General features: G+C 48.3%; 1 protein-coding gene across 1 annotated transcript; it reads right to left on the reverse strand.

Annotated features, from left to right (window-relative positions):
* Nucleotides 1-6,009: 6,009 nt before the first annotated feature.
* On the reverse strand, nt 6,010-25,439 carry LOC112865900 (baculoviral IAP repeat-containing protein 3-like). The gene is made up of 9 exons (XM_086679272.1): nt 25,214-25,439; nt 18,492-21,555; nt 18,283-18,382; nt 16,828-16,906; nt 13,764-13,812; nt 11,498-11,740; nt 7,711-7,965; nt 7,249-7,290; nt 6,010-6,893 (listed from the first exon to the last, which is right to left on the reverse strand). Exons 2-9 carry the CDS (start codon nt 19,402-19,404, stop codon nt 6,700-6,702), a joined length of 1,875 nt encoding a protein of 624 aa, XP_086535398.1. The 5' UTR covers nt 19,405-21,555; nt 25,214-25,439; the 3' UTR covers nt 6,010-6,699.
* Between the last annotated feature and the right edge of the window lie 1,516 nt (nt 25,440-26,955).

Raw genomic sequence — 26,955 nt, forward strand, 5'->3', positions numbered from 1 at the left:
ATCAGTCGCTCAAAAGCTTGCCTGCGCCAAACTCAAAATTTCACACATCTCATTGCTTTAAAATAACGCTATTTTGCCTGCCTGCTTTGCCTGCCTAGCTAAAGACAAGCCCTCAGGCTACAAAAGCCCCCAGGCCACCGCTGCCCTCTTGGCCTCCTGACTCCGAGCTTCCCCGTCCAGCTGTTGTGCAACTTCACCTGTGAGCCTCCCTGCTAGCGGTGGCCCCACCTCTTGGTTTCTGGAAGGTCTGCTCTGAGGGTCTTCTGCTTGCACACTGTCAAGGCACCACCAAAACAGCGCTCACGTTATACGCTGCTGCCACCTGTTGCCGTGTCTTTAATCAGCCTCCGCATCCTCCTTGAAGTTATCACAAAAGGAATCACAATCCCAAGCAAAAGGCTTACGAGTGCAGAAAAATAGTCACAAGAAGTCACGCGGGCAAATACAAGGCAGAGGGGAGCCGTTTCTTTCTGTATGTCCTGACAAAGGAGGCAAAGATAAAAGATTTCTAGGACCCACAAAGCTGATGCAGGTCTGGGGTTTCCCAGACGGCAATCATGCGGGTGACTCTGGACAGCTGAGGCCATAGTTAATATTGTTAGAAAGCCTTGAAAAAGTGCAATAAATAAATATACAGAACTGTTAGGTGACTTAGAAAGTCGCATTCTCCCCATGCCCACTTATGTAAACGAGATTACATAAATATGGAAAACATATTTTTAAAAATGACAGCATGAAATGATTCTCATCTTTGCAATATATCCAACACGTCACAATGTATTAAACTTAAGCATGAAAATGAAACAGCCTTTACTTTAATCTCTGGGGCTTTTCCTTGGGTTATATGGCCTTGAGCAAATTCTTTAACTCTTTCATTCTTTTAAGAAGTATTTATGGAGTGTATACCTTGGACATAAGTTCTAAAAGTGCCATGCCTAGGAGCTCACAGGTGACACAGAGTAGCTTCCTAGAGAGAATAATATTTTATAGTGCACATTACCTGTGTATACACTCTGATGAGTCTCTAATGTCTTGGAAGTGAGAAAATTAAGAGCAACTCTATTTACCTAGACCTGGCTGTCCAATAGAAATGTAATGTCATCTACATAAGTAATTTTAAATTTCTAGTAACCATATTAAGTAAAAAGGAACAAGTGAGTTTATTTGTAATAAGATATTTATACAACCCAATGTATCTGAAATATGAGTCAACATGTAATAAATATAAATTATTGGAATATTTTCTATTCTTCTGTACTAGAACTTTGAAATTCATTGCACATTTTATACTTCCCACGCATCTCAATTTAGACTAAGGTACCTTTTAAGTGCTCAGTAGCCTGGCTAAGGACCTACTGTGTCAGAGCACACAAATCTATTTTCCACCAATATTTTCAAGTTTGAAGACCTCCTTCTCAAAATATTTTGAGAATAACCACATTATAGTTCGACACTTTTAATATCCACTGATTGATAAATCATTGAAAATGTTCTTATGAATAAATTTCACATTGCTTTTCTGTGTGTATTTATTTTGCGTGTGTCTACTGTTAAGAAACAAAATTGGGGGTGCCTGGGTGGCTCAGTCGGTTAAGTGTCTGACTCTCGATTTCAGCTCAGGTCACAATCTCACGGTTCATGGGACTGAGCCCCAAGTCGGGCTCTGTGCTGACAGCGGAGCCTGCTTGGGATCCTCTCTCTCTCTCTCTCTCTTTCTCTCTCTCTGCTCCTCCCCCCACTTGCGTTAAGCACTCCCTCCCTCTCTCTCAAAATAAACTGAAAAAGTCAACCGAATGAAGATGTACTGGGATGGGTGAAATGGGCACCGTCCCTTCTTGCTCGTGGAGGGGAGTTCCGAGGGTTGACTAGCTGGAGGAAATGAAAGGTTTTATAGGAAGGAGGATGGGGCAAGAAAGTTGTTAGCAAGAGGATTGTTCCCAGGAGGGGGAAGTGGGGGGTCTTATGCAGATGACCTCATCTTCCCCTGGGGGATGGAGAGGCTTCCGTGGCTGACTCACTGTTGCTAACAGAAAATTCCTGAATGACCGGTGAAGGCTATTTCCTGGGGAGCTTGAAACCGCAATTCCATTAGGTATTAAGCCCTGGTTTGGGGACACCATTTTTGGGCCTGTGGCCTTCTTTCTAACGCCATGTATGTTTGGAAAATAGTACAATAGGGCATGGTATTATATCACATTGTAACACGCTATGGATGCTAAGCTACTCTGAACCGAATTTTGGTCTGACAAAGTACGTGGATGGCTCTTTCTAGGCATGACCTAAGTTGTGCCGTAAGCACACCTATCCAGTAAGATGATTTGAGCTGACCTGATGACCCCTTTGTGACAGGCTCTTTACAGAGGTGACTCATACATCCTGCCGGCAGAATGACCACCAAACAAAAGGATTCCTACAACCCCCCAATTTTTGGCAGCAAGTAACCCTACTCTCCTCCCCGGCCTTCACGCACCTGCCTGGAGACCCCAGGTGATGACTGGGTTGTTTGCATGTTTAAAGAACAGGAGCAGTTTCTAATTAAGAACATTTGTGAAGCGTTCTAGGCACCCCCTTAAGCGTGTGAACTCATGAAATCCTCACCACAATTCCTTGAGATGCCGCTGTAGGATCCCCATTCCACACAGGTTCATCCAAAGGTACAGATGTTCGGGGCGCCTGGGTGGCTCAGTCGGTTAAGCGTCCGACTTCAGCCAGGTCACCATCTCGCGGTCTGTGAGTTCGAGCCCCGCGTCGGGCTCTGGGCTGATGGCCCAGAGCCTGGAGCCTGTTTCCGATTCTGTGTCTCCCTCTCTCTCTGCCCCTCCCCCGCTCATGCTCTCTCTCTGTCCCAAAAATAAATAAACGTTGAAAAAAAAAAAAAATCAAAGGTACAGATGTTCAATAATTAGCCCAAGGGGACTCAGCTGTGACTTGACCCCCAAAGCCTGTATGGTTCATCCCTGTGCTATGCTGCCTATCTTTTCTTTAAAAAAAAATTTTTTTGTGGGGGGGACACCTGGGTGGCTCAGTCGGTTGAGCGTCCGACTTCGGCTCAGGTCACGATCTCGCGGTCCGTGAGTTCTAGCCCCGCGTCGGGCTCTGTGCTGACAGCTTGGAGCCTGGAGCCTGCCTCAGATTCTGTGTCTCCCTCTCTCTCTGCCCCTCCCCCGTTCATGATCTGTCTCTCTCTGTCTCAAAAATAAATAAATGTTAAAAAATTTTTTTTAATTTTTTTAATGTTCATTTATTTTTTTTTAATTTTTTTAATGTTCATTTATTTTGAAAAAAATTTTTTTAACGTTTTATTTATTTTTGAGACAGAGAGAGACAGAGCATGAACGGGGGAGGGGCAGAGAGAGAGGGAGACACAGAATCCGAAGTAGGCTCCAGGCTCCAAGCTGTCAGCACAGAGCCCGACGCGGGGCTAGAACTCACGGACCGCGAGATCGTGACCTGAGCCGAAGTCGGACGCTCAACCGACTGAGCCACCCAGGTGCCCCATGTTCATTTATTTTTGAGAGAGAGAAAGAGAGAGAGCGAGTGTGGGAGGGGCAGAGGGAGAGAGCCGAGAGAGACAGACGGACAGAATCTGAAACAGGCTCCGGGCTCTGAGCTGTCAGCACAGAGCCGGACACAGGGCTCAAACTCACGAACCGCAATATCATGACCTGAGCTCCCTTTCTTAAAGAGCAGCACACCTCAGATAAGACTCTGTGTGGACACCTAGCACGTGCAAGTTCCGCAAACGTCTGCCATTATCAGGATTCTAATGCCTGTGTTTGTGCCTTTTTAAAAATGCTCTCTCCTGAAACACTGCGCTCCATCATTCAGGACACGGCTCCACACCCCACTTTGTTCGTGACTCTGTTTTGAATTGGATTGAGCTTTCCTTTCTAAAACGGCCCTTTGCTACCTAAAGGAGTGCAGAATTTGGCCCCCGGTTCTCGGTCGGTGATGATGCCATAACACTTTATCGATGGCAGGAACTCAGCAAGAAGAAACCCCACCCCCACTCACAGAAAGTGGCTCACTCACTCATTTGTTCAGTGAGGGCCTTTTCCAGGCCAGGCTGTGTGCTGGCCACATGCCGGTGAACAAAACACATGGCCCCCGTTCCCATGGAAATGTTCACGATGGAGTATGACGTTAAACAAATAAATCTATAACTACAAACTGCGTTGCACAGTAAGCATTGTAATGAAAAAGTACAACAGTCTGCGAGATAGAAGTCAGGCGGGGGAAGTCAGAAAACACCTCTCTGAGGAGGTAACATACAGGGACAAGTAAGACCTGAAGTATGAATAGGATTTGTCAGGTAAACGGTGAATGAAAGAACATTCCAGGCAAAGACTTGAAGCAAAAGAGCGTGTCACATTTAGAAAGCGCAGAAAGGCCACGTAGCTGGGATGCGGTGAGCCTAAGGGGAGAGGGGCCAAAAGTGAGGCAGAAACCTAGGCAGGCCGTGTGGGAATCTGATAAGGCGCAGGTAGATTGTGCAATGTGAAAAAGATCCCTATTATTTGCACAGTACAAACTGAAAATTCGCGTAGCTCCTCTTGACCACATGAGTGGGGGTGGGCACAGTCTTAAAAAGAATACTAGTGTCTTTCAAGGGTATCAGTGTTGTTTCTAAAACAGTGAGTCTCTTAAGCGTTCCATCTGATAGTTTGGCCTGGAATATACTCGGTCAACACCATGAGGCCCACTGTGGTGTGTAAGGTGTCAGGAGGATGTGAAGATGGTTAAGTGACGGTGACCAAAAAGGGACCTAATGGCTAACAGCATCAGGTACACATGGGGAAGTGGGAGAGGTTAAACTCAGGGCAAAGGTCTGAATTACAACGCTTTTTATATGTTGTATACTGAGCCCTGTTTCCGGGACTGGAGGCCAGGTTGGACAGGGGCACAGGGGTCAAGGCTGGGGACAATCAAGTGAATTAATGCGCATCCAGTGCTCCCAAACGGGGCCTGACATATTGTCAGCACACCAAGCTGCCCTTACTATCCATAGTGATTTATTTTTTCCAAAACACAATTTCACATTAAGTAACACATAGGGCGATAACAAAACATTTGAATGAATAAGTTGGCTATGTTAGCAACGTATTACCAAAATGAGCAATGAACAGGCGTCTCCCAGTGAAGATGGCAAATTTAAAATATTGTGTGTAGTATGCGGTTAAGAACCAGATTTAAAAAAAAAAAAAAGGGAACCACACTCTGTAAACATTTGTCCTGTAACAATGTTAGGTTACAAACGACCTAAGCAAGAAGGCAATGTTACAATTAATTTGGCAGAGTGACTCGGGAGGATGCTGTTAGTATGTGGCCAGACAACTGAGCCTTTTTACACAGAGGCGAAATCAACTGCACCTGAGGATTCCCTGCGTGGAGACACCCCCTCCTCCTTGCTGGGTTCCAGACCTTTCCAGGTTGCTGGGTTTCCAGACACCTAGAGCTGCTTTCGATGGTTGTCCCTTGTTTGTCCCCCACAGTATTCCCATTTCTGTGTCACTTCTGGTTTTGAAGCCCTAATAAGTCTACAGGAAATGAAGGATAGAGAATTATGAATTGGGTGTGCTGAACACCAAAAAGTAACGCCGAGGAAACTGTGCTGCCCCGAGAGTACAGAATAAATTTATTCAGACAACCGGGCGCTGGTTCCAAAGGCTGTTAATCCGTATACTTCCTAAATCCCAGATTTCATACCATAGTGGTAAGACCCAAACGAGGGACTTCTCCCCGTGGGCAGGCAGGCCTGAGACTTCCCGAATGAACAAGCAAGCTCGGTGAGAAGGCTGTCCCATCTCCGCTCCCACCGCCCTCAGGACCCTGCAGGTGCAGCCCTGCAGGTGCGAGCCAGGCTGGGCGAGCCCGGTGCCCTCCCGGTGTAAACGCAGAAGCATCTTACAGAAGGGGGTCTCAGTACAGCTCAACACTCCAGAGGTCTTCAGGAGGATGAAGGCAGCCACGGAGGGGCCAAACCATACACAAAGATTTTCGGAACACGTGGAATGTTGGTGACTTTATTAAAACGTTCCTCACAGCATTCTTTACAAAACCACCAAGGCCCTAAAAAAAATCGCTCAACAAATATCAAGACCTTCTACATACAGGACACTGGTCCAAAGTGCTCCCGGTTCTTTTTTTTTTTTTTATTTAATTTTTTTTTTATTAATGTTTATTTTTGAGACAGAGAGAGACAGAGCATGAACGGGGGAGGGTCAGAGAGAGGGAGACACAGAATCCGAAGCAGGCTCCAGGCTCTGAGCCGTCAGCACGGAGCCCGACGCGGGGCTCGAACTCACGGACCGCGAGATCGTGACCTGAGCCGAAGTCGGACGCCCAACCGCCTGAGCCACCCAGGCGCCCCCAAAGTGCTCCCGATTCTTCATACAACTCCAACGTGTTTAAAATTCTGAAAGCTTATTTCAAAATTTTAAGTTTTACTTCACTTACGATTTTCAGTAAGTATTGAGCGTGGAGTGCTCTCTCTACTCCTGTTCACAGGAACGAAAGCCCACCGTTCTCCTGCTAATATATGTATGCTTCATATGTGTTAGGTGTATGTTTATATAGAACGGTTTTCAGCTGCAAATAGATAAAAAAAAAAAATCCTCAGGAAACCAAATCAGTATAGAAGTAAAAAATAGAATACGTTTAATCCGTTAGTTATAAAGTTTAAACAGTTTTGGATCCTCTTCACGACAGAAAGGTCCGGACGGTGCCCTTGATTGGGCCCCTGCAAATGGGGCATTTTCTGAGGGGAGGGGCGCAGTCTTGGCACACCACCAGGTGGCCGCAGGGAATGAACACTATGGACACTTCTCGGTCTAGGCACACTTTGCAGGTTCTTTCCTCCTGCAGCCTCCTCAGCTGCTCTTCCACTGGCAAACCTAACAAGAGAAAAGGATTTTCTTAATGTTTTTTAATTTTATTTTTTGTGAGAGCAAGAGCATACGCACGCGTGGGGAGGGGCAGTGGGGGGAGGGAGAGAGAGAGAGAGAGAGGGAGGGAGGGAGAAAGAGAGAGAATGCCAAGCAGGCAGGGCCCTGTTGGGGGGGCTCGATCCCACAAACTGCAAGCCCATGACCTGAACTGAAATCAAGAGTCCGATGCTTAACCACCTGAGCCCCCCAGGCGCCCCGAGAAAAGAATTTTTAATGACAGGAAACTTGCTGCTTCTGCTCCCATGAAAAGCCAAGAAAATAAAACCAATGTTTTCTATTGGTTAAATTAATACTATTTTACCTGAAACATCTCCTGTGGGAACATACTTTAGGTCCTGTTGCACTAAGGGAGAAAAGCAAAAAGCAGTAAACAAAATGGCACTATAACAAACAACGTTAATATTTATTCACGGAATACACATTTTTAAACTAAGAGCTTAGACTCTGGCCAAATGCTATACATAACTGTCATAACATCAAGGCAATAAAAATCTTTTATCTTTTTGTGCAATTAATAGTTTATAAATTAGACTGAATTATTTTCAATGATCCCAAAGTATTAAGATGAAAGCATACTTTCTTTTTTAAAAACCTGAATTGAATTGAATTTTAGATTCCAGTGCGTTAACAATGCAATATTCGTTTCGCGTGTACGATATAGCGACTCAACACTGATTGATGTACGACACCCAGTGCTTGTCACACAAAGAGCGTATTTTCAATTGGCTTAGAAAGATCCCCCAAATAACCGTGCAGCACTCACCGAAGAAACGCTCGTATAACACGGGGTCCATTTCTAGGAGACAGTTTTTAAATACGGTGACTGCAAAACTTCCCTTCACTAACACAGCATCAATCAGCAATCTTGCTTGCAGAGATGTTTGTGCTTTCTGTGTAATAACGCTGTGTTCTTGCTCAGTAATCACTCTGGCAGTTCGGAGACCATCCAGGATGGGGAGTACGGAAGTCAGATGTTGAAAGAGCGCCATTCTGTTCTTCCGGATTAATGACACATCATCTTTGTAAAAAAGAAAACAAACATGTTCCCACTGTGCTCACACACTTCCTTCCACGCCTACACATAACTGCATGAAAAAGCAACATAATTCGTGACTAGCCAGGCAGCGCAGGTGGCTGGGGTTGGGGCCACCTGCTGCCTGGGCCATCCTGACGATCACTGTGTTAAGCACTTTGCATCACATATTAATTCCTTCCACCTCCATAACAGCTGTCCCAGGGAGGCGCCCTGCCCCCACTCAGCAGCCGAGGAACCGGAGGCACCGGGAGGCGAACAAACTATAAACAACACACAACTCGCCAAAGTCAAGTGCAGGCGGAGGCAGTCTGGAGCCGTGATCGGTGTTCCGGGACGTTCTGAACAACTGCTGAGCCTTTAACCAAGTAACCTTTAGAACCTGATAAAACTGAAATTCCAATTCAGTCTAGTCAACTTGGGGAAAGATAAAATCAGGAGATGAAAACAACAGAACGTTTATTTCTCAAATGATCATTCACCCGTAAAATTTCTTCAAAATTCCATTTTAAGATGAATTTTAATCTTAATTTTAATTTAACGATGTTGCAATTACTCAAATCTTTTCTAGGAAGTGGGGAAAGGCATTAACAGCGTGTTAAAAATTAAATCCTACTGGCCAGGGATACCCTCCTGTCTACAGGATCACCATATTCCCCTTGAAGATCTAGGTTTTGTACCTCTTGGCAAAATACTTTGCATTTCAAAATTCTGCAATTTTATTATCTCCTGGCAATATGATTTATGAACCTAAGTTTAATCGTTATTATACAATTTTGCCATGACCCATAAGGCTCTTTCTATAAAATAACTAATGACAGAAGTGGGGCTATCTAAAAAACTTATGTGGGGGAAATGACTGTTGGATTTTAGAAATGCTAACTCTGTCAAGTAACAGGACACAAAAATAGAATCATTTAATAAAGGATAAAAAATAGTGCTTAGGCAAAAAGTCAAGGCCAGAGATACCCTATTTGAAGACAGCTGGAGCTCTGGGAAAAAACTGAGAAATGGCCAGGACCGAGATTAGTGTGTGGCACAAAGAGAAGGCTCCACAAGTACGCGTTGAACAGAGGCACAGGCAAGCCTTCGTATGTAAAGAGCAGAAGGAACAAAGAAGTAATGGCCAGAGGGCTATGACTTTGCACCTAATGCACTGGGGTAAATCCTCTGGTAGAGAAGTAGTGATATAATTTGCACCTGGTGTTGAAGTATGTTAGTTTTTCCATCTAACATTTATGTTTCTAATTACATTTTACTTAGACAAATGTAACAAGTTCTCTGAAATTCTCAAGGCTTCTAAAATTAGATTGCTAGTGGTTGAGGAGAAAAGGACTCATCTGAAACTCACAGACTGCATTCTGGCACGTAAGAGGGAAAGACGTGAATAGACCTTTGAAGCATATTATTCTTTGGTTCTGGAAAAATTATCCTAAGTTTACTTACACACCTGTCAAGAAATTACTTACCTACTGCTCTTGGAAAACTATAAAATCATCAGTAACCTGAACGGAGATATTTTCGTTCACTCATTGGGGCACAAACTATGTGCACAGTGTGCTTACCAGTGTGGACATTAGGGTGTGTGGAGACACTAAGACATCTTTCTGACGATGTCAATTACTGTATATTGTTGACTGGGGTCATCTGTGCAGACTGTGGATTTTCTTTGAAAGAAACATAAGTGCTTTATAGCTGGATGCCCTCAGACTTTGAGAAGTGCTCGCTGGTGACTAGCAGCTGAGTCGGAGCAGACCAGCACCAGGTCAAGCAGCCGTATCTCCACTTCACGGTGAAACAGGAACCCTGACGAGGCCAGGCAAAGATGAGCTTGGGCTCTGTCACTGCTGTCCCAGGGGTCTGCAGACTGAATAATGCCTGCTTTGGTAAAGCTAGGATGCCGTCCTGCTAGGATTGGGTACGTCTGTCTAGGTTGGCCCCGAAGACAAAGCCACCGGAGCGGTAGGCTTGTCCAAGCACAGAGCGGATGATCTTACAGTCAATCATCCTGGGAGGAAACAGATCCCAGATGGCACTACACAAGACAAGGGGTGAACTTTTCTCATTCTGGGCTTTGGGGATACCAGGGGACCTGGGCTTTCGCAAGGGACGTCCCTAGTCATGTGTCTAAAACGGCCACAACTTTGGAGAGATGAACCAGAACAGAAGCTAAGCAGATAGACGCGGGAAGAAGGCCTCAGAGGCACCGAGAGGCCCAAACACTTACAGCCGTCAATGGCCATCTGTGACACAATGCTCTTCTGTTATCCCTACATCTCCAGGAAGAGCTTGTTAAAAGTTGCAGTCTGTTTTCAACCGTGTTGAAAACACTTACGGATCTGGTCCATGCTTAGCAAAGGGTGGCAACGGAGAGATTTCTCTTGGTCTAGGCCAGAGGGATGGCAGGGTCCAGAGTCGCCAGATGGGAATGCACATGCTTGGGGGAGGAGAGTTTTGCAAAGGAAGGCTGAGCAGAGATGATACAGTGGCAGACAAGGCTGGCAAGATAACCTGTCCCGGGAGAATGGGAACAGCATCCTAGACCTCCCCCAAACAAAAGACACCCCAAAGGGGAACTAGGTTCCTGTGTGGGCAGGTAGGAAACTTAATCATAACCCATACATTAATGTATGTTATTAATGTTATCATAATGTCATTAGGCTGAGACACACTGTGATGGTAATTTTAAAATACATAATTGCCCCTGATTCTACCCTAATTTATAGCAAAGGGGAATGAACCTAGGATCAAAAACAAGCCATGTATGATTACATATACAGTTAACGACCCAGAGTAAAAATATAAGTTAAGAAAATCCTTAACACTCAGGGCGCCTGGGAGGCTCCGTCAGTTAAGTGTCCGACTCTGGATTTCAGCTCAGGTCACGATCTCAAAGATGATGGTCAAAGATGAGCTTGGGCTCTGTTGCTGCCAGCCTGGGGGTGTGCAGGCCTGAATAATTCATGCTGAGCACTGAGGTAGAACCTGCTTCAGATTCTTTGTCTCTCCCTCTCTCTGCCCCTCCCCTGCTTGCATGCACACACACTCTCTCTCAAAATAAATAAACATTCAAAAAGAAAAGAAAATGCTTTCATTCAATATATACATTTTCAATTTACTAATGAGCAATTCAAAAATATTAAAAAAAATTTTTTTTAATGTGTATTTATCTTTGAGAGAAAGAGAGAGAGAGCGAAGCGAGCAAGCATGAGCAGGGGAGAGGCCGAGACAGAGGAAGACACAGAATCCCAAGCAGGCTCCAGGCTCCGAGCTGTCAGCACAGAGCCCGACGCGGGGCCCGAACTCATGAACCACAAGATCATGACCTGAGTCGAAGTCGGATGCTCAGCTGACTGAGCCATCCAGGCACCTCTCAAATATATTTTAATGTAAAAATTTCCAGAATTCAAATTCAGAACATTGAACATAAAATCTGATTGGACTATGAGCATACTTTCAGTAACTCAGAGACATCAACTCCATACAGAAAGAGACACTGATTACTAAATGCATGTACCTGATTCTTTTTCCTCAGTGGCTCTTTCTTGCTCCTCTTCCCTGATTTCATCTTCTGCATTAAGTAAATCTGATACAATATCACTGACTGTTTTGTAATTCTCCCCGCTCGTCAGGATCTTGCTCTGAACGGTCTGTTTCACCAGGTTTCTACCGAAGCCCATCTCCAAGGCCGCTTTCACCACGGGTGTGTTCATCATGACGGCATCTTCAGAGGAATTTTCTCCAGGCCCAAAACGAACAACTACATAAAATCGAGAATTTGGCACATGTTGGGATAGTCTATATATTTTTGGAATTGAAAGTTATTAGTTTCAAAAACATAAAGTCCAGTAAAATGTAGAGCCATTATTTTGTCTTAACTTTGTTAAACTTAAAATAATGATATACGCGTTCAGTCACGAAGATAAGAATATGGAATATCGTATTCCGATACAAAATATGCATTCCCCAGCATAACTGTGAGTGGGAGAAAGAAACAGAATGTCGAGGATCACCGGCCACCAAACATTCTTTTCTCCCCGTGATGAAGGAACAAAGGAGCTTTCTAAATCCAGTATGTTTCATGTATTTTTCAAAGAGGCCACTGTCCTCACTCACTCCATCGCCGCAGGGCCTCCTACTGAACCTCTCCCGTCTACTTCCTTCCCGGCCCTATAACCAGAGTGACTGTCACACACAGATCCGACTGTGTCGTACTCCTTCTGAAACTCCATCAACAACTGCTTCGTTCTCACAGACACTCAACTGGGGCTTACAAGACGGCACCCAATCTGGGCCCTGCTCACCTCGTGAGCCTCATCTCTTGCCACTTTCTCATTCACGCTCTACACTCAAGACCAGAAGTCACAGACTGGTGGCTCTTGGGTCCAAGCCCGCCCGCAGTGCTGACCACTCTTAGCGCTGGCCGGCTTCCTTCATGTAACTGTTCGCGATCCTACTTTTTTCTGGCCATACAGAATTTTGCTCATTTCTTCAAATGTGCCTGCTCTTTTGTGTGGCTTAAGACTTTCATGTGTTCTCTCTGCCTACAATATTCTTGTGCTCCCTTGGTCATCTGGTTAACTCCTACCCTTGCCTTCAGTTCTGTGCTAAGACAAGTACTTCCTCTGGAAAGCCTTTTCTGATCTCGCCAGTTTGGGTGACCCGCCCCTCGTGCACCCCCCAGAGCCCAGCACGCTTCACTTTTCCCAACATATCCCTCCCCATGTCCTTGTCTGTATCTCTTGCACTATTAGCTCACGAGAATAGGACGTATGTTTACCCTGTTCTCTATTTTTTCCTCAGAATAGCAGAATCACAATAAATATTTACTGAAGTGAATTAAACACTAGATGACGGAGTAGAACAGCTTGTTCAAACAGTGACTCTATCATCTTTTAGGTTTAACCTGTCTGAGCCTCAGGTCCCTACAGAAGAATGGGAATAATAATTTCTACCCTCTTCATGTTACAGGAAGAATATGTGAGCAAGCTAATGTCGTGGTGCCCGCGCTCCCACAAGGTCTGAGAACAAGGGTGAGGCTAGATGTAAGCAGTGTGTTAAAACTACAGATAGTCAAGTCCCACCCTTAGATACCATGACTCAATACAGTAGGTTTAATGTGGAGACCAGAAATCTGCAATATTTTTTTAAAAAATTTTTAATGTTTCTTTACTTTGAGAGAAAGAGACAGAGCACAAGCGGGGGAGGGGCAGAGAGCTAGAGACAGAGACCCAGGATCTGAAGCAGGCTCCAGGCTCTGAGCTATCAGCACAGACCCCAACGCGGGGCTTGAACTCACCAGCCGAGAGATCATGACCTGAGGCAAAGTCACATGCTCAACGGACCGAGCCACCCAGGTGCTCCATAATCTGCAGTATTTTTTAATGTTCTTCAGGCAAATATGATACACACTGAAGTTTGACAAATACCGACTTAATGAATTTGAGAATGCAGTGCACGGTCCAGATCATACAATGTACATTATTACTATTATCACATTTCAATCACCATAGTACCAAAAGGTTCTATTTAAATACAGTAATTAGGGGCACCTGGGTGGCTCAGTCAGCGAAGCGTCTGACTTTGGCTCAGGTCACAATCTCATGGTTTGAGGGTTTGAGCCCCACGTGGGGCTCTGTGCTGACAGCTCAGAACCTGGAGCCTGCTTCGGATTCTGAGTTTCCCTTTCTCTCTGTCCCTCCCCTGCTCACACTCTGTCTCTCAAAAATAAATAAACATTAAAAAAATAATTTAAGTGCAGTAATTATCATCATTATACATACTTGGTGACTCAGCATTTTCATCTTCTGTGTTGTCTGAAGTAGATAACAACTGCAGGAAAAAAAAGTATATAAATTAGGATAGATGTAAGTCTTACCCTGTCCATTATAATATCAATGAGTCAAGAGATCTATTTTATTCAATTTATTGGAAACTGACTAGCTTATAGGCAAGTGATTTTTTTACCTCAAAAGCAATACTGCATCTACATTCAAAAGTAATTCTCTGTGCCATCAACTATTCTTGATGAAGCCGATATTCATTCATGAAGGCAAGAAAAGGGCTACACCTTCTCAGTGATAGGAGACAATCATTGTTTGCCTTTCATCCCAAACACCTGACATTTCCTGGGTCATCCTTTGGGATAAGTTGGACCCTAGATCAGTTCTACTGACTGTGGCTACAAAGTAACCCTCAAACTATTATATAAATTCTTATCTGCTTTTCTAGGAAGATTATTTTCCTCCAGCACTTTGAATATTTCTTGCCATTCCCTCTAGCCTGCCAAGTTTTCGCTGAAAAATCCCCTGCTAGCTTTATGGGGTTTCCCTTTATATGCAAATATCTTTTTTTTTATTGCTTTTAAGATTCTCTTTATCACCACTTTTTTTTTTTTTAATTTTTTTTCAACGTTTATTTATCTTTGGGACAGAGAGAGACAGAGCATGAACGGGGGAGGGGCAGAGAGAGAGGGAGACACAGAATCGGAAGCAGGCTCCAGGCTCCGAGCCACCAGCCCAGAGCCCGACGCGGGGCTCGGACTCACGGACCGCGAGATCGTGACCTGGCTGACGTCGGCCGCTCAACCGACTGCGCCGCCCAGGCGCCCCTATCACCACTTTTTAATTACTATGTGTCTTGGTGTAGACCTCCTTGGGTTGCTTTTATTGGTGGCTCCCCGTGCCTCCTACATCCGGATTTCTGTTTTTCCTCCCCAGAGCAGGGATGCTGTCAGCTGTTATTGCCTCACATAAATCTTCTGCCCCCTTTCCTCTCTCTTCTTCTTCGGGGATCCATATAATACAAATATTGTCATGCTTGATGGAGTCTATTCTCCTTTTGCATAGCTTTTTTCTCTTTCCTGCTCAGCTTGATAACTTTCCATTCCTCTGCCTTCTAGGTCACTAATTCATTCCTCTGCTTCTGTCCTGCTGTTCATTCCATCACCCATGTTTTTTTTTATTTCATTTAGTGAGCCTTTATCTCTGCTATGTTATTCCTTATCTCCACGTAAGGATCTCACTCATACTTTCCACTACTTTCTCAAGTCCAGTGAGTATCTTTATGATAATTGCTTTAAATTCTCCATCAGACTTATTACTTATCTCTGTTTTGCTTGGGTCTCATACTGTGAATTTTCCCTGCTCTTCCACTTAGAACATATTCCTCTGTCTCCTCATCTTGTCTGTGTGTCTGTTTCTGTGTGTTAGGAAAGTCAGCTCCATCTCCTGCTCTTGAAAGTAGTGTCCTTATGAAGGAGAGAACTTTCCATGTCCTGCCGTGCTGTCCCCTGTTCCCCAGAACCTGGCCCTTCAGGGGCATGCCCTGTATGTGATGTGCGCCCTCCTGTGGTGGCTGAGCCCCCTCTGCCTTAAGTCCAGTCGTCCGCACAGGGTGTCTTTGCCTATTGTGGGCAGGGTTTTGTCCCTGGGCTGTTTGTGGGCCAGTCTGGGGCCACCTTGGGTTTGAGTTGAGTCAGAGCAGGGGTTCGCCAGAGATGCAGTAGCACCGGCCTTGTGCTTGTTGCTCCCTGAGAAGTTCATTGGTGAGCAGGGCCTGCCGTCAGACCAGATGTCTGCCCCCCCACCCCCACCCACTACCGCAGCCGGTTAGGACCGGTGTGTGTGGCTGTCTTCCCCTCCCCCTGGGGCGGGACTCATTTCGGAGTGGCACTGGCCCTCGTTGGGGCTGCTTGCGCCCCGCCAGGCTTGCAGCCCCGGTTTGGATGAGCTGGATCCACAAAGCGCAAAACGTGGTGTTAGCAAGGTTCATGCCAATCTTCTGGTTGCAGGGGACCCACAGCACGGGGACTGGGGTGGGCCCAGCAGAGGGGGTGGTGTGATTTAAGTCAGGTAGCAAGTGTAGGCGCTGCCCTGGTTCCCACAGGTGGCCACGTGCTTATGCTGAGGGACAGAGTAAGGAAATGGTGCCTGCCAGCTCCTTGGTTCCTAGAGAAGTCCCTCAGTGAAGTCTGAAAGGAGTAAACACTTCTGCCTCCCACAGGCCCCAAACTGCTGCTTAGTACTCTCTAACTCCGCGGGCTGTTTGTTGTGCTGTCTAATGGTGGGGACTCAGTTTCCCCTTACCTATTGGCCGTTCCAGAGCTGGGCGTGCCAATTTTTAAAATTCCAGGTTTTTAGTCCTGATGGTTGTAAGAATTCACAAAATTCAGCCCTTCTGGTTTTCAAAGCCAGATGTCACGGGGATTCTCTTGCCCACGTGGGATCCCTGCTGTGAGGGTCTCTTTCTCTCCCCCCTCCCTGCACCTGTGGCTCCCTCTCTCCCGCAGATGGCCTGCAGTCCACTGAGCTGCCCACTGCGTCCCTGCCCTTCCTGCCATCTTCCATGTGGCCTTTTCTCTATATTTAGTTGTAGCGTCTGTGTGGCCAGTCTTCAGGCCACTTTCGGGTTATTTACTGATGTGGCTGTTCTCTAGCTGTATCCGGCGTGGACGAGGTGAGCTGAGGGTCCTCCTGCTCTGCCCTCTTCCCAGCAATCTCATTCCAGGAAGAGGAGAAGGACCAGTACAATTCTCATTCTCACATCTTTTCAAGAAAAAACTGTATAGTAAAACTATTACATGCCAATTTTTTCCCTCAAATAATTTAACTTACTGAAACCTTGTTACAGAAATACTCAGAGCCATACCTTAAATATTACTTTTCGGTAGGTCTCTAATTCGGCGTCTGTATGCAAAGACTAGCTCTAAGATCATGTTGGGTATTATAAAAACATGAAACGTATTTTTAAAGCAACTCTTTGTCTGTTCGCTAAGTACTCCTCTCTGTGATTAGCAGAAGATAATTTATCTGTTGTTGACCAATGATTTGTAAAAGCCACCCATACCTGTTCAAGGAGACAGGGGTGACTGGCTTGAATCTGACTGATGAACTCGTGTCCTTTGATTCGTATCAAATACTCACACCTGAAACACGAACAAAGTTAAGTCTGGGGGGTTGTTTTAACCCCATTATTTGTAGGCAGCTAAGTATTTCCAGTGAACATAAACGTACATATCAGCACTTAACATTCATTTCACACACGGGAAGAGGCAAGATGCCGTAAGTGAGAGACTGCACACAGTGCCTCACCAACGCTGAAGCTACAAGGCTCACGGGGCTCTCAGTCTCCACTGGGAGCTCCCGGCTGTGCTCTTCAAAATTTCGCAGATTGCCAAATACACTCTGAACACTGAGAACAGAGTCAAGAGACAGGGAGAAAGTTCTCTAATAAATAATGCTGCTCTCTCATAAACCCTGCACGTTTAAAAGTTAAAAATACACGAAGCAGGACAAGAGAGGAATAATGAGGAAGGTGAACACATTTTCTAACAAGACAGATGGTCCCAAGTCAGCAGTTCCTAGATCATACACACCCACTGTCACCCAAGTGTAAAAGGAACCCAGATTCACCCTTGCCTTTATACATTCTCAAAGTTTCCGCAACGGAAAGCTAGGAGCACTTCTTAGAGACACTAGAAGTTTTGACCATGAACAATACCATCAGAAGCCTCTTGACTTCAATTTCAAAACAAGAGCACAAATAAGCATGGAATAATCAAAAGTAAGTGTAGGAACTGACAAGGAAATGTTCTGTAGTGACTAAAGGAGGAGAGATGTGTCTATATTGACCCGGATCACCCTATTTAATACCCCAACCTGCTTGGTGCTTCTGATTTTTCTCACCGTCCTGTTTTCTCTCGTTGTCTGTAGCACTTGCTATCTTCCGACGTGCTACATAATTTATTAAGTTTTTATGAACTGTCTGCTTCTCTGGCTATTAAGTTAATGTGTGAGACCAAGGATCTTGGGTTTGTTCAACTGAGTATTTTAACCCCCTGGAACACTGCCTGGCAACAGATGATCAATTAACATGAAATGCTGAATAAATGGAAATATGTCCAAGACATGAGGCTAACTGAAAAAAGGTTTCAAAACGGTATACAGAATATCTAATTCACTTAATACTGTATACGTTCATCTACCGATGTATGTATGTTTCAAGAGGTGTCTGGAGGGATATTCACTAAAATGCTCACTGTGGTCCTCTTTAGATAATGAGGTTTCTGGACTTTTACATTTTCTTCTCTGTACTTCTCTACGAGGTGTGTACACAGGAAACCATAAACCTGTATCTTCCGTCAAAACGGTTAAGTTATTTTTCTAAGCAACTCATCCTAAATTTATTCACGAGTGCATTTTTGAAAGAAAGACTAAAGCAACAGCCGACTGTCAGGTAAACACAAATAACCCGTCCCATAACGATGACAAACGTTCGCACGGAGGGTTTCAAAACAATCACCTTGGAAACCACTTGGCGTGCTCCACCCACGGGTCGTCTCCTGATTCCCAGCAGCGCAGTCCACCGTCGCAGCAAAAGCATTTGACGTCATCACTGTGCCCTGAAACGAATTTTGGACCAAGACTCGTGAATACACACAAGGTGCCCACTACGACGAGCTAAGGCACGACACGCGGGCCGTTCTCCCGCGACCGCACGAGGCCCCTCACCCATGTAGTAGAAGCCAGCCAGGGCCAGCTGCTCGGGGAGAACAGGCACGCTGGGGGGCCAGCTGCAGAAGCTTCGGGAGCGGGCCGCGTGCGTCTGCATGCTCCGGTTGGACACGGCGCACCGCAAGGTGTCCTGAAGCCGGCTTTCTGCGAACGGGCAGGAGGGGAAGTGTCTCAGGTGCTCTGACAGGGCGTCGTCGTCCGGCTCCCAGTTACTCAGTCTCCCGCCGCAGGCGAAGCAGGCCACCTTGTCCCCAGGGCCCAGGTAGTAAAATCCAGCTCTGGCCAGCTGCTCCGGCAGCGGGAAGGTCAAGGGCCAGCCCTGGAACGAGTGCAATCTGGCTTCCTCGGCCTCCATCGCACGGTGGTGGGGACTCGTCCTCCGGGGACAGAGACCTTGGTTTGCTCTGAAGGTCACAGGGTTCTGCGGGAAGGTGGCGCAGGAGCGGCTAGGACAGCCCCCGTTTTCCACGCTGGGAGGCGGCAAGAGCCTGGAGCTCGTCCCTGAGGAAGGACAGGTGGGCTGAGAGGGGGCGCCCGAAGCGCTCACCGGATTTAGACTCTGGATGAAGCTGCAGCTGGGGTACAGCCTCCGATGCTTCTCCAGGGGACTGTCCCCCTGCTTCCAGTTGTCCAGCGTCAGGCCGCAGCAGAAGCACCGGACCCTGTCCTTCCGGCCCGTGTAGTAGAACCCGGCCCGGGCCAGGCTCCGCTCCGAGACAGGGGCGCCGGCGGGGAAGGCCGAGAACGTGGACATTCGGTACAGCTCACACGAGTGGTCGTATTTCAGCCCCGACACGGTGCCGCCTTTCAGCAGCTTTGATGACAATGTGCTGTTTGCTCCGATGTTCATGACGAAACGGACGGGGTGGCAAAGGGAGCAGCCTTTCTCTGGGGAGGTAGCTTTGTGCATGGCTCTGGACGGTGGTTACTTTTATCACTAGGCGGACACCCAGAACAGGAAGTCTCTTGTCCTTCTTTCCCTCTGTGTATTCAGGGCTTCCGCATGGTGAGATTCTAAGCTCGACGCTGACACGCGGTAGGGGGAGAGTGTGTGCAACTGCACTTTTCCATAATCTTTACACACACACCGCGAGCACGATGGCACACGGCACCTCGTCGTGGAAATCAAAACCCTGCGCACAAGCGGGGAGCGCTTCAGGTCACCAAGATGCCACTCGGCGTCGGGCACCCCTGTAGGCAGCACAGCGCCTCGGCGGGGGGGGGGCTTCACGGTGCCCGGCTGGCCTGGAGACCAGGCGTGGGGCTCACACTGCCAGCCTGTTTTCGGGGAGGAAACCTATGCCCTGTACGTGCTCCACAGAAAAAAATCCAAACTATGTTTATTTTGCTTTTTTTTAATTATGAAATTTGGTAGCCAGAAGAAAAGCGTAAGACCTGCCTGAACAGAAGAAACAAGTACATTGGGGTCATTTCACCGATTGTAGGATGTATCTTTTTAACACCTCTGTTACCAAGAGGTATCTTTCAGCTAACAAATACCGTATTTTAATTAGCAGGGCTTTTATCTCTTGGAGCTATATAAAATAATGGTGTGTTTTCCAATTAGTGACATCTTAGATGCGATGGAATACAATCTATCCCAAATCGTGCTCAAATTAAGTAATTTTTCTTCCTAGAATATTTGTAATAGGAACAACAAAACGATCTAGAATTTTCCTACAAATGAAGAGCTGAAGTGGGAACAGAATTGGCTGATGCATCTTAAGTCCTGTTTCAAAATTACCTGAACGACAATTACTTCCCATAGTCAGCAGCTTGGTTACTTAGTCCTAGTGATTCCAGTAGAACTTAGCAAACTGAATACTGTATTTCAAATAAATCCTCAAAGAAGAATGTGTTTGTTCAACTGGTCTTTTTAGGCTCAGCTTCACGCCGTTGAAAGACACTACCAAATCTATTCTGACAATGGATTTGTTTCTTAAAACAGTCAAAAGTCAGAGGGCTGAGTCTGTATACTAAGATGAATAATCGAAGTGTACAAATGTGGCTTTGGTCAGAAATCCCAAAGACAGCATACCTTGAGCCAGAATTCATCGCAACAAGAAAATGATGAATTTACGTTGTCACAATCCCCTCCTTTTGCCAAACAGAGACCTTGTGAAAGTTCAGAGTTTCTCAATTAAGACCAGCTATCAGTTAAAAGTTTCTGTGTCAGTAACATGAACAACAATCTGCAAACGGGTCTTCGTGGCTTCTCTAGCCGTGATTTCTGCGCAGTTTCCTGGGTCCCACAGGTGTTGGGGTTTCCGCTGCGACTTTGGCTCTTTACTTCCAGGTGATATGAGAAACGTAGCTCTGTTCCAGGGATCAGTTATTGTGTCTAACATCAGCAGTGGACAAAAATTTTACACATTACTGCAGAAACCCTTCCGGGGCTAGTCACTGTGTCTGCGTAAGTCTGTTGTTTTCCCAAAATGGACCATCCAGCCATCATTCTCACCGTCATCCTTCTCAGAGATAACAGCCCATTCAAACAAGCCGAACTTGAGACTTTTAACACATGCACATTCAGATAAGTGCTTAGATCATTCTTTTACCAATCATCCATGCTAGTGTGCCATACTCGACACTAGGGGCACCGCAAAGTCTTGTTCTGGACATTTCTTTGTCACCATGGAAGTCTCTTGACCTGTCAGAGGCCTCACCTGCGTGCTTCTCTAACTTAGTAGAGGGGTGAATATTGTTCTAGATAACTGTCGCTCATTTTCAGGTCTGTACCAAACACAAGTTCCTTCTCTCTGTTCTGTTCTGGCTACAATCACTTCCCTTTATATCCACCAGTCAAATTCAAAGACGAGATCATCATGACTTTATAGTTACACCTCATGCCAATAGACTGTATTGTTTAAAATTAACATCCTTTGGGATAATAAAAACTCCAGTTCACACTTAATTTGTTTCTTCATGCACAAAACTACCTCCCGGAGATCAGACTAAGTCCCTTTTAAGGGTGTTAGGCCTCCATTTTGAGATGTTTTGATGTATGGGGAAAAAAATGGAAAAAATCTAGAGGTAGAACACTTTGCCTCTTTTGTAAAACCTGTTTAAAACGAGAAAAAGACAGTTTTAAAAGTCAAATACCTCACAGATACAACACAACGATCTCCCTGTAAACATGTTTTTCAAGCCAGAGCACTAGTGTCGGCTGATTGGCGACCTTGCCCAACACACGGTGCTGTGTGATGCACTGCAGAGGCCACGAAATCCCAAGTGAAAACCAGAGGGCTCCAGTGGGTGGCCAGCAAGGGCATTATTATGTTCAGCTTTCACAGAATTGGGTCTCGGTATTTTATTCATTTTTTTAACTTTGGATTTTGAAATGAATTCATACATACAGAAAAGTTACAGAAACGGGAGGGTTCCCACATACCCTATGCTCAACTTCTCCAAAGCTACTATCTTACGTGATCGTGGGACAACTGTAGAGGCCAGGAAATTAACACGGATACAGTGCTGTTACTTAATGTACTTGCCCTGCTTCATTACTAACACTGTTAAAAGTAAGAGATTTCCCATGACCCTAGATCCCACGTCCTTGTGAAAACCAGACTGCCAACAGTGGGTGACAAGCGGCCGGCGGGCACACAGCAGCTTCATCTCTCACACAGGGCACACGCCCCGGCCCTCTGATACGGATACATTTGTCCCTGAACTGGAACTGTGGTTTTTCTCACAGTACGGTCAGCATGGGAGTGAGACTGCTCTAATACCTGTGTCTGTCAAAAGTACCAAAAATGCAAGGTGGACAAAGAGAGACAAGTTTGGAGAAAAATGAGAGTCCTGTATTTGTGGAGAAGAAGAATATTCCTACGTGTTAAATGCATAAATAGAGTGGGGTTTCGTTTAAAAGAGACACCCCCAGATCTGTTCGCTCTGTCACCTGCCTGGCCTCTATACATCTGAGACTGTGAACTGCTTACAGAGGCCTTACGCTGAAGAAGCCTGGGGGTGGACACAGGCACATGCATGCCTGCGGAAATACAGGCAACAGTTGTATGATAAAGTACAAAAAAATGCCCACCCCAGATGGATTCAAACCCTCTTACCCTCTTCCAGCACGCAGACCCCAAATATGATGGGGACCCCTGAGGCCTCCCTGCAAGCTTGAGGACCTCCACAGCCCTCCTCCCAGACTGGGGATCCCAATGGCCTCCTCCCAGGCTGGGGACCCTCACGCCTCCTGCCCCAGGCTGGGGGCCCACAGTCTCCTCCCAGGCTGGGGACCCCAGTGGCCCTCCCCCCAGGATGGGGCCCTCCCCTGCGGCCCTCCCCCCAGGCTGGGGACCCTCACGCCTCCCGCCCCAGGCTGGGGACCCCAGTGGCCCTCCCCCCAGGATGGGGCCCTCCCCTGCGGCCCTCCCCCCAGGCTGGGGACCCTCACGCCTCCTGCCCCAGGCTGGGGGCCCACAGTCTCCTCCCAGGCTGGGGACCCCAGTAGCCCTCCCCCCAGGATGGGGCCCTCCCCTGCGGCCCTCCCCCCAGGCTGGGGACCCTCACGCCTCCCGCCCCAGGCTGGGGGCCCACAGTCTCCTCCCAGACTGGGGATCCCAATGGCCTCCTCCCAGGCTGGGGACGCTCACGCCTCCTGCCCCAGGCTGGGGACCCCAGTGGCCCTTCTCCCAGAATGGGCCCCCCCCCTGCAGCCCTCCCCCCAGGCTGGGGACCCTCACGCCTCCCGCCCCAGGCTGGGGACCCCAGTGGCCCTCCCCCAGGATGAGGCCCTCCCCTGCGGCCCTCCCCCCAGGCTGGGGACTCTCATGCCTCCCGCCCTAGGCTGGGGACTAGCACAGCCACAGCTCTGGTGAGCTAGGCAGCTCCTTGGCCCCTGCAAGTCTGCAAACCTGCAGGGCCCTCCTCAAATTTCTCCTCCACTGGCCCGCATCCTGTTTGCTAGACTGCTGTGCCTTCTGTTAGAGACCTTCACTTCCACAAACCCATGCCTTTCTGCCTCACAACCTACCCACTGCCTCAGAAATCCTGCTCTCCGCCCCAGTCCCTCACCCCTTCCTCTCTGTGGACCCTTCCCTCGATGTAGCAAGCAAGCTTAAGTCTGTCTCAGTTTCAAAATGAAAACACCAACAAAAATCCTCTCTCGATCCCACTTTCCATTCTGGCGACTACCGCGGACCCCTGGACAATGCAAGGTCAGGGGCACCCGCCCCTCTCCCCAGGCTGTTGAAAATCTGAGCGTAACTGCTGACTCCCGAAGACCTTAGTAACACACTACAGTTGACAGGAGCCTTACAGATGGCACTTGACTAATGCATATTTACATGTTATATGTACTATGCACTGTATTTTTATAATAAAGCCAGCTAGAGAAAAGAAAATGTTAAGAAAACCAAAGGAAAATACATTTACAACGCTGTGCCGTACTCAGGGGAACCACAGGCACATAAGGGGACCTGCGCGGTTCAAACCCTGCTGTCAAGGCCCAGGTGGTGCCTGCGTCTCACCTTGTCTTCACCGCCAAGGGCCTCGGGTGAGACCCCCTGTTCAATTACATTCAGCCAGCACCACTTAAAAGTGCTGTCGATATTGTTAACGCCAACGCCTTCTTCCCCACAACCAGGGGAAATTACATTTGGCCCTGGCGCCTCTTAGATATGTCCCAGTCCCCTGGCTACTGTGATGCCACCCTCTGGGGACTCCTGTCTCCTTTCTAGCGGTTCCTTCACAGAATCAGCCTCTTCTTACCCTTAGCGTGACGTGGGCAACCTTCCTGATCCCAGGGCTGGTGGCCGTCTCTACCGACTTGGGCGCTTGACAAATGCACAGCTGTGACCCTGGCCCCTTTCTGCCTCCCTGGACTGTGAGCTCCTCCGGATCAGAACCAGGTTTCAGCCCTGGATGGCCCACCCACTGCCGGCATCCGCCGGGGCACCATGCGGAAGGCAGACACGAAGTTCAGAGTGAATGTTAGCAAAGTTGACTGAGTGCCCGGTGATGACAACGCCCTCACGGTCACCGGCACAGCATTAAGAACATCAATTTTACAGTAGTGACTCCCAAGTCTGCTCCCCGACGGTTTCATACGAGGGTCTGAAGTCAGGCTTCCTACGTTTCCACTCAGGTGACCGAGACCGGAGGGGTGCCCTTGGGCAAGAAAACGTCCCTGAGCCTGAGTTCCCTCATTGTCCACGGAGATAATAACGGTACCCCTTTCTGGAGACCGTGAGATTTGAACCCGAAACCACTCACTCAAGGTGTCTACAGGGTCCCGGCACCGACCACCGGGGAAACGACCAGAAATCTACTCTCTGTGCCACCACGTGCGAACATTCCAACAGTCGTTCCTCCGCGGGTTTGAGCAGGACTCGACTGGGGCCTCCCTACCAAGTTGTGGGGCGCCCTGTCCCGCAGCTCACTGGGCATCCACCGAGGCGCGGGGACACCTCCTGGCCCTGGGGTCACCCCGGCCGCCAGGGCCTCCCACCGCACTGGCCCTCCACTGGCTGGCGCGGGGGTGCACACGGCAGGGGCTGGGGGGCGGGGGGCATCGACCCTCGCGCTCCACCGCACGCCCCGTGAACCCCCCGCCCGCGCGAGGGGAGGTCCGCGCACCCGCTGCCCCGTGGGCCCCTCGCCCGAGGAGAGGCCCGCACGCGCGCGCCCGGCGACCCGTTACCTCCTGCCGCCCCGGGGGAGGTCCGCGACCGCGCACACACGCCCCCGCGCCCTCGCGGCCAGTCGCGCACCTGCCGCCCCGAGGCCCCGCGCGTGCCGGCCGCGTCGTCGATGGCCGCCGTCGCCCGGCTCCGGTGCGCGCCGCAGGGCGTCGCCGCCTTTTAGCGTCTGGCGCCGACCCCCCCGCCCCCCGCCCGTCCGTGCGCCCGCGTCCGGCGCAGCGGCCGGTGCTTTCCTCGCGGGACGAGGGGGAACTCCGGGGCGGTAACCACACACACTTCCCCTGACCGCGGCCTGGCCAGCCCTCCCCGCCTCCACCCCGGGGGATTTCCGCGACCCCGGGCACCCCCCCCCCCCCCCGCCCCCCGCCCCCCGCCCCGGGCGGCCTTTCAGAGGGCCGGCGCCGCGCGCTCGCGCCCGGGCAGCGGCCGCGTGCTCGGGGTCGGCCCGGTCGCGCGTCCCCGCCGGCGGTCGCAGGAGCGAGGGCGCGGGCGGAAGCGCGGGTTCCCCGTGGGCATAGCTGCAGTGCCTGGGACGGCGGCGTGGCCTTCTTCGTTTCCGGTAGCGAGGTGTGTGTGTGCGTGTTTGTTTTCGCCTGGTTGGTTGTTTTTGTAACTAGGGTGGGCCTGGCTAATTAAAAAAAAAAAAAAAAAGTCCCTTCCTTTAGGCTCTTGTCCCGCACCGGACAGCTCTCAGTGCCGGCGGTCCTCTCCGGGACACCGGGGTCTGTGCACCCGCCGTCCCTCCAGCTGCCCGGCGCACGCGGGGGGACCGCCTGCCGGGTAGCGGATGGATGGGGGCGCTCAACCGACTGCCCCGCCTTCCAGCACAGCTAAGATGGTCAGGAGCCAAAGGAAATCCTGTAACGTTATTCGGGAATTCTTCCTCCCGTGGAAACAAAACGGACGCCCGTTCCATTCGGCACAGTCGGCACGGGCTGGGGCGTCTTCAGGATGCGGTGGCTCCGGCCGCCCAGGGCAGTCGGGGCTCCAGCTGGAAGGGGCCAACGTGACTGAGTTCATGTCACGGGGAAATCGCAGTCCACTTCCGACCCTGCCCCGTTCAAAACCTGGCAAGACGTTTTCAACTCACCTTGGAGGTGACTGAAAACCTTTTTTGTGGGCGTTATATGCTTTTGATCTTGTAGCCACCAAGAGGATTTTTGAAACACGAAACTCCTCTGGACATTTTTAACTTTAAAGCATAAAAGTTGTCACGGTTGCGAAGCACCTGCAGAATGCAGACATAGGTATTTTGGAACACTGGATCCGGCCCTCTTTTCAACCGATTCGTGGAATACAAATACCACAGCCAGCCGTTCGACACCCACCATCGTCCATTAAACATCAGCTCGGCTTCAATAACTGTAAATATTATAGCGTTGCGTTTTGTCCTTGAACATTTTACTGCCCCCACAGATTTTTATTTAATTTTATTTGTTATTCCAATATAGGTAACATACAGTGTTATATTAGTTTCTGGTGCCTCCACAGTATTTCCATATATGTTTGCAAGGGGCAGCTTTATGATCACTCTGGCACATATTTCTGAAACAAAATGTGTATAAATTGAAATTCGTTTTTTTCCAAGCAAGGCACCTGGGGGGCTCAGTTGGTTAAGTGTCTGACTTTTGGTTTCGGCTCAGGTTATGATCTCACAGTTCATGGGTTCCAACCCCCAGCCTCCGGCTCTGTGTTGACAGCACAGAGCCTGCTTGGGATCCTCTCTCTCTCTCTCTCTCTCTCTCTCTCTCAATAAATAAATAACACTTGAAATTATTTTTTCCTGTGATCAAAAGGCTCTAAGTGTTAAA

Source organism: Puma concolor, chromosome D1 (assembly GCF_028749965.1).
Source record: "Puma concolor isolate L17-30 chromosome D1, mPumCon1.1.hap2, whole genome shotgun sequence".
Taxonomy (NCBI): Eukaryota; Metazoa; Chordata; class Mammalia; order Carnivora; family Felidae; genus Puma; species Puma concolor.

What these genes read in the sequence shown, in the direction of transcription:
- LOC112865900 (XM_086679272.1), bottom strand. Translation starts at nt 19,404, where the DNA reads ATGCACAAAGCTACCTCCCCAGAGAAAGGCTGCTCCCTTTGCCACCCC. An exon ending in GGCTGGCTTCTACTACATGG is followed by an intron (nt 18,383 to 18,491) that starts GTGAGGGGCCTC and finishes AATTCGTTTCAG; the next exon opens with GGCACAGTGATGACGTCAAA. An exon ending in TGAAAATGCTGAGTCACCAA is followed by an intron (nt 11,741 to 13,763) that starts GTATGTATAATG and finishes GATTTTATGTAG; the next exon opens with TTGTTCGTTTTGGGCCTGGA.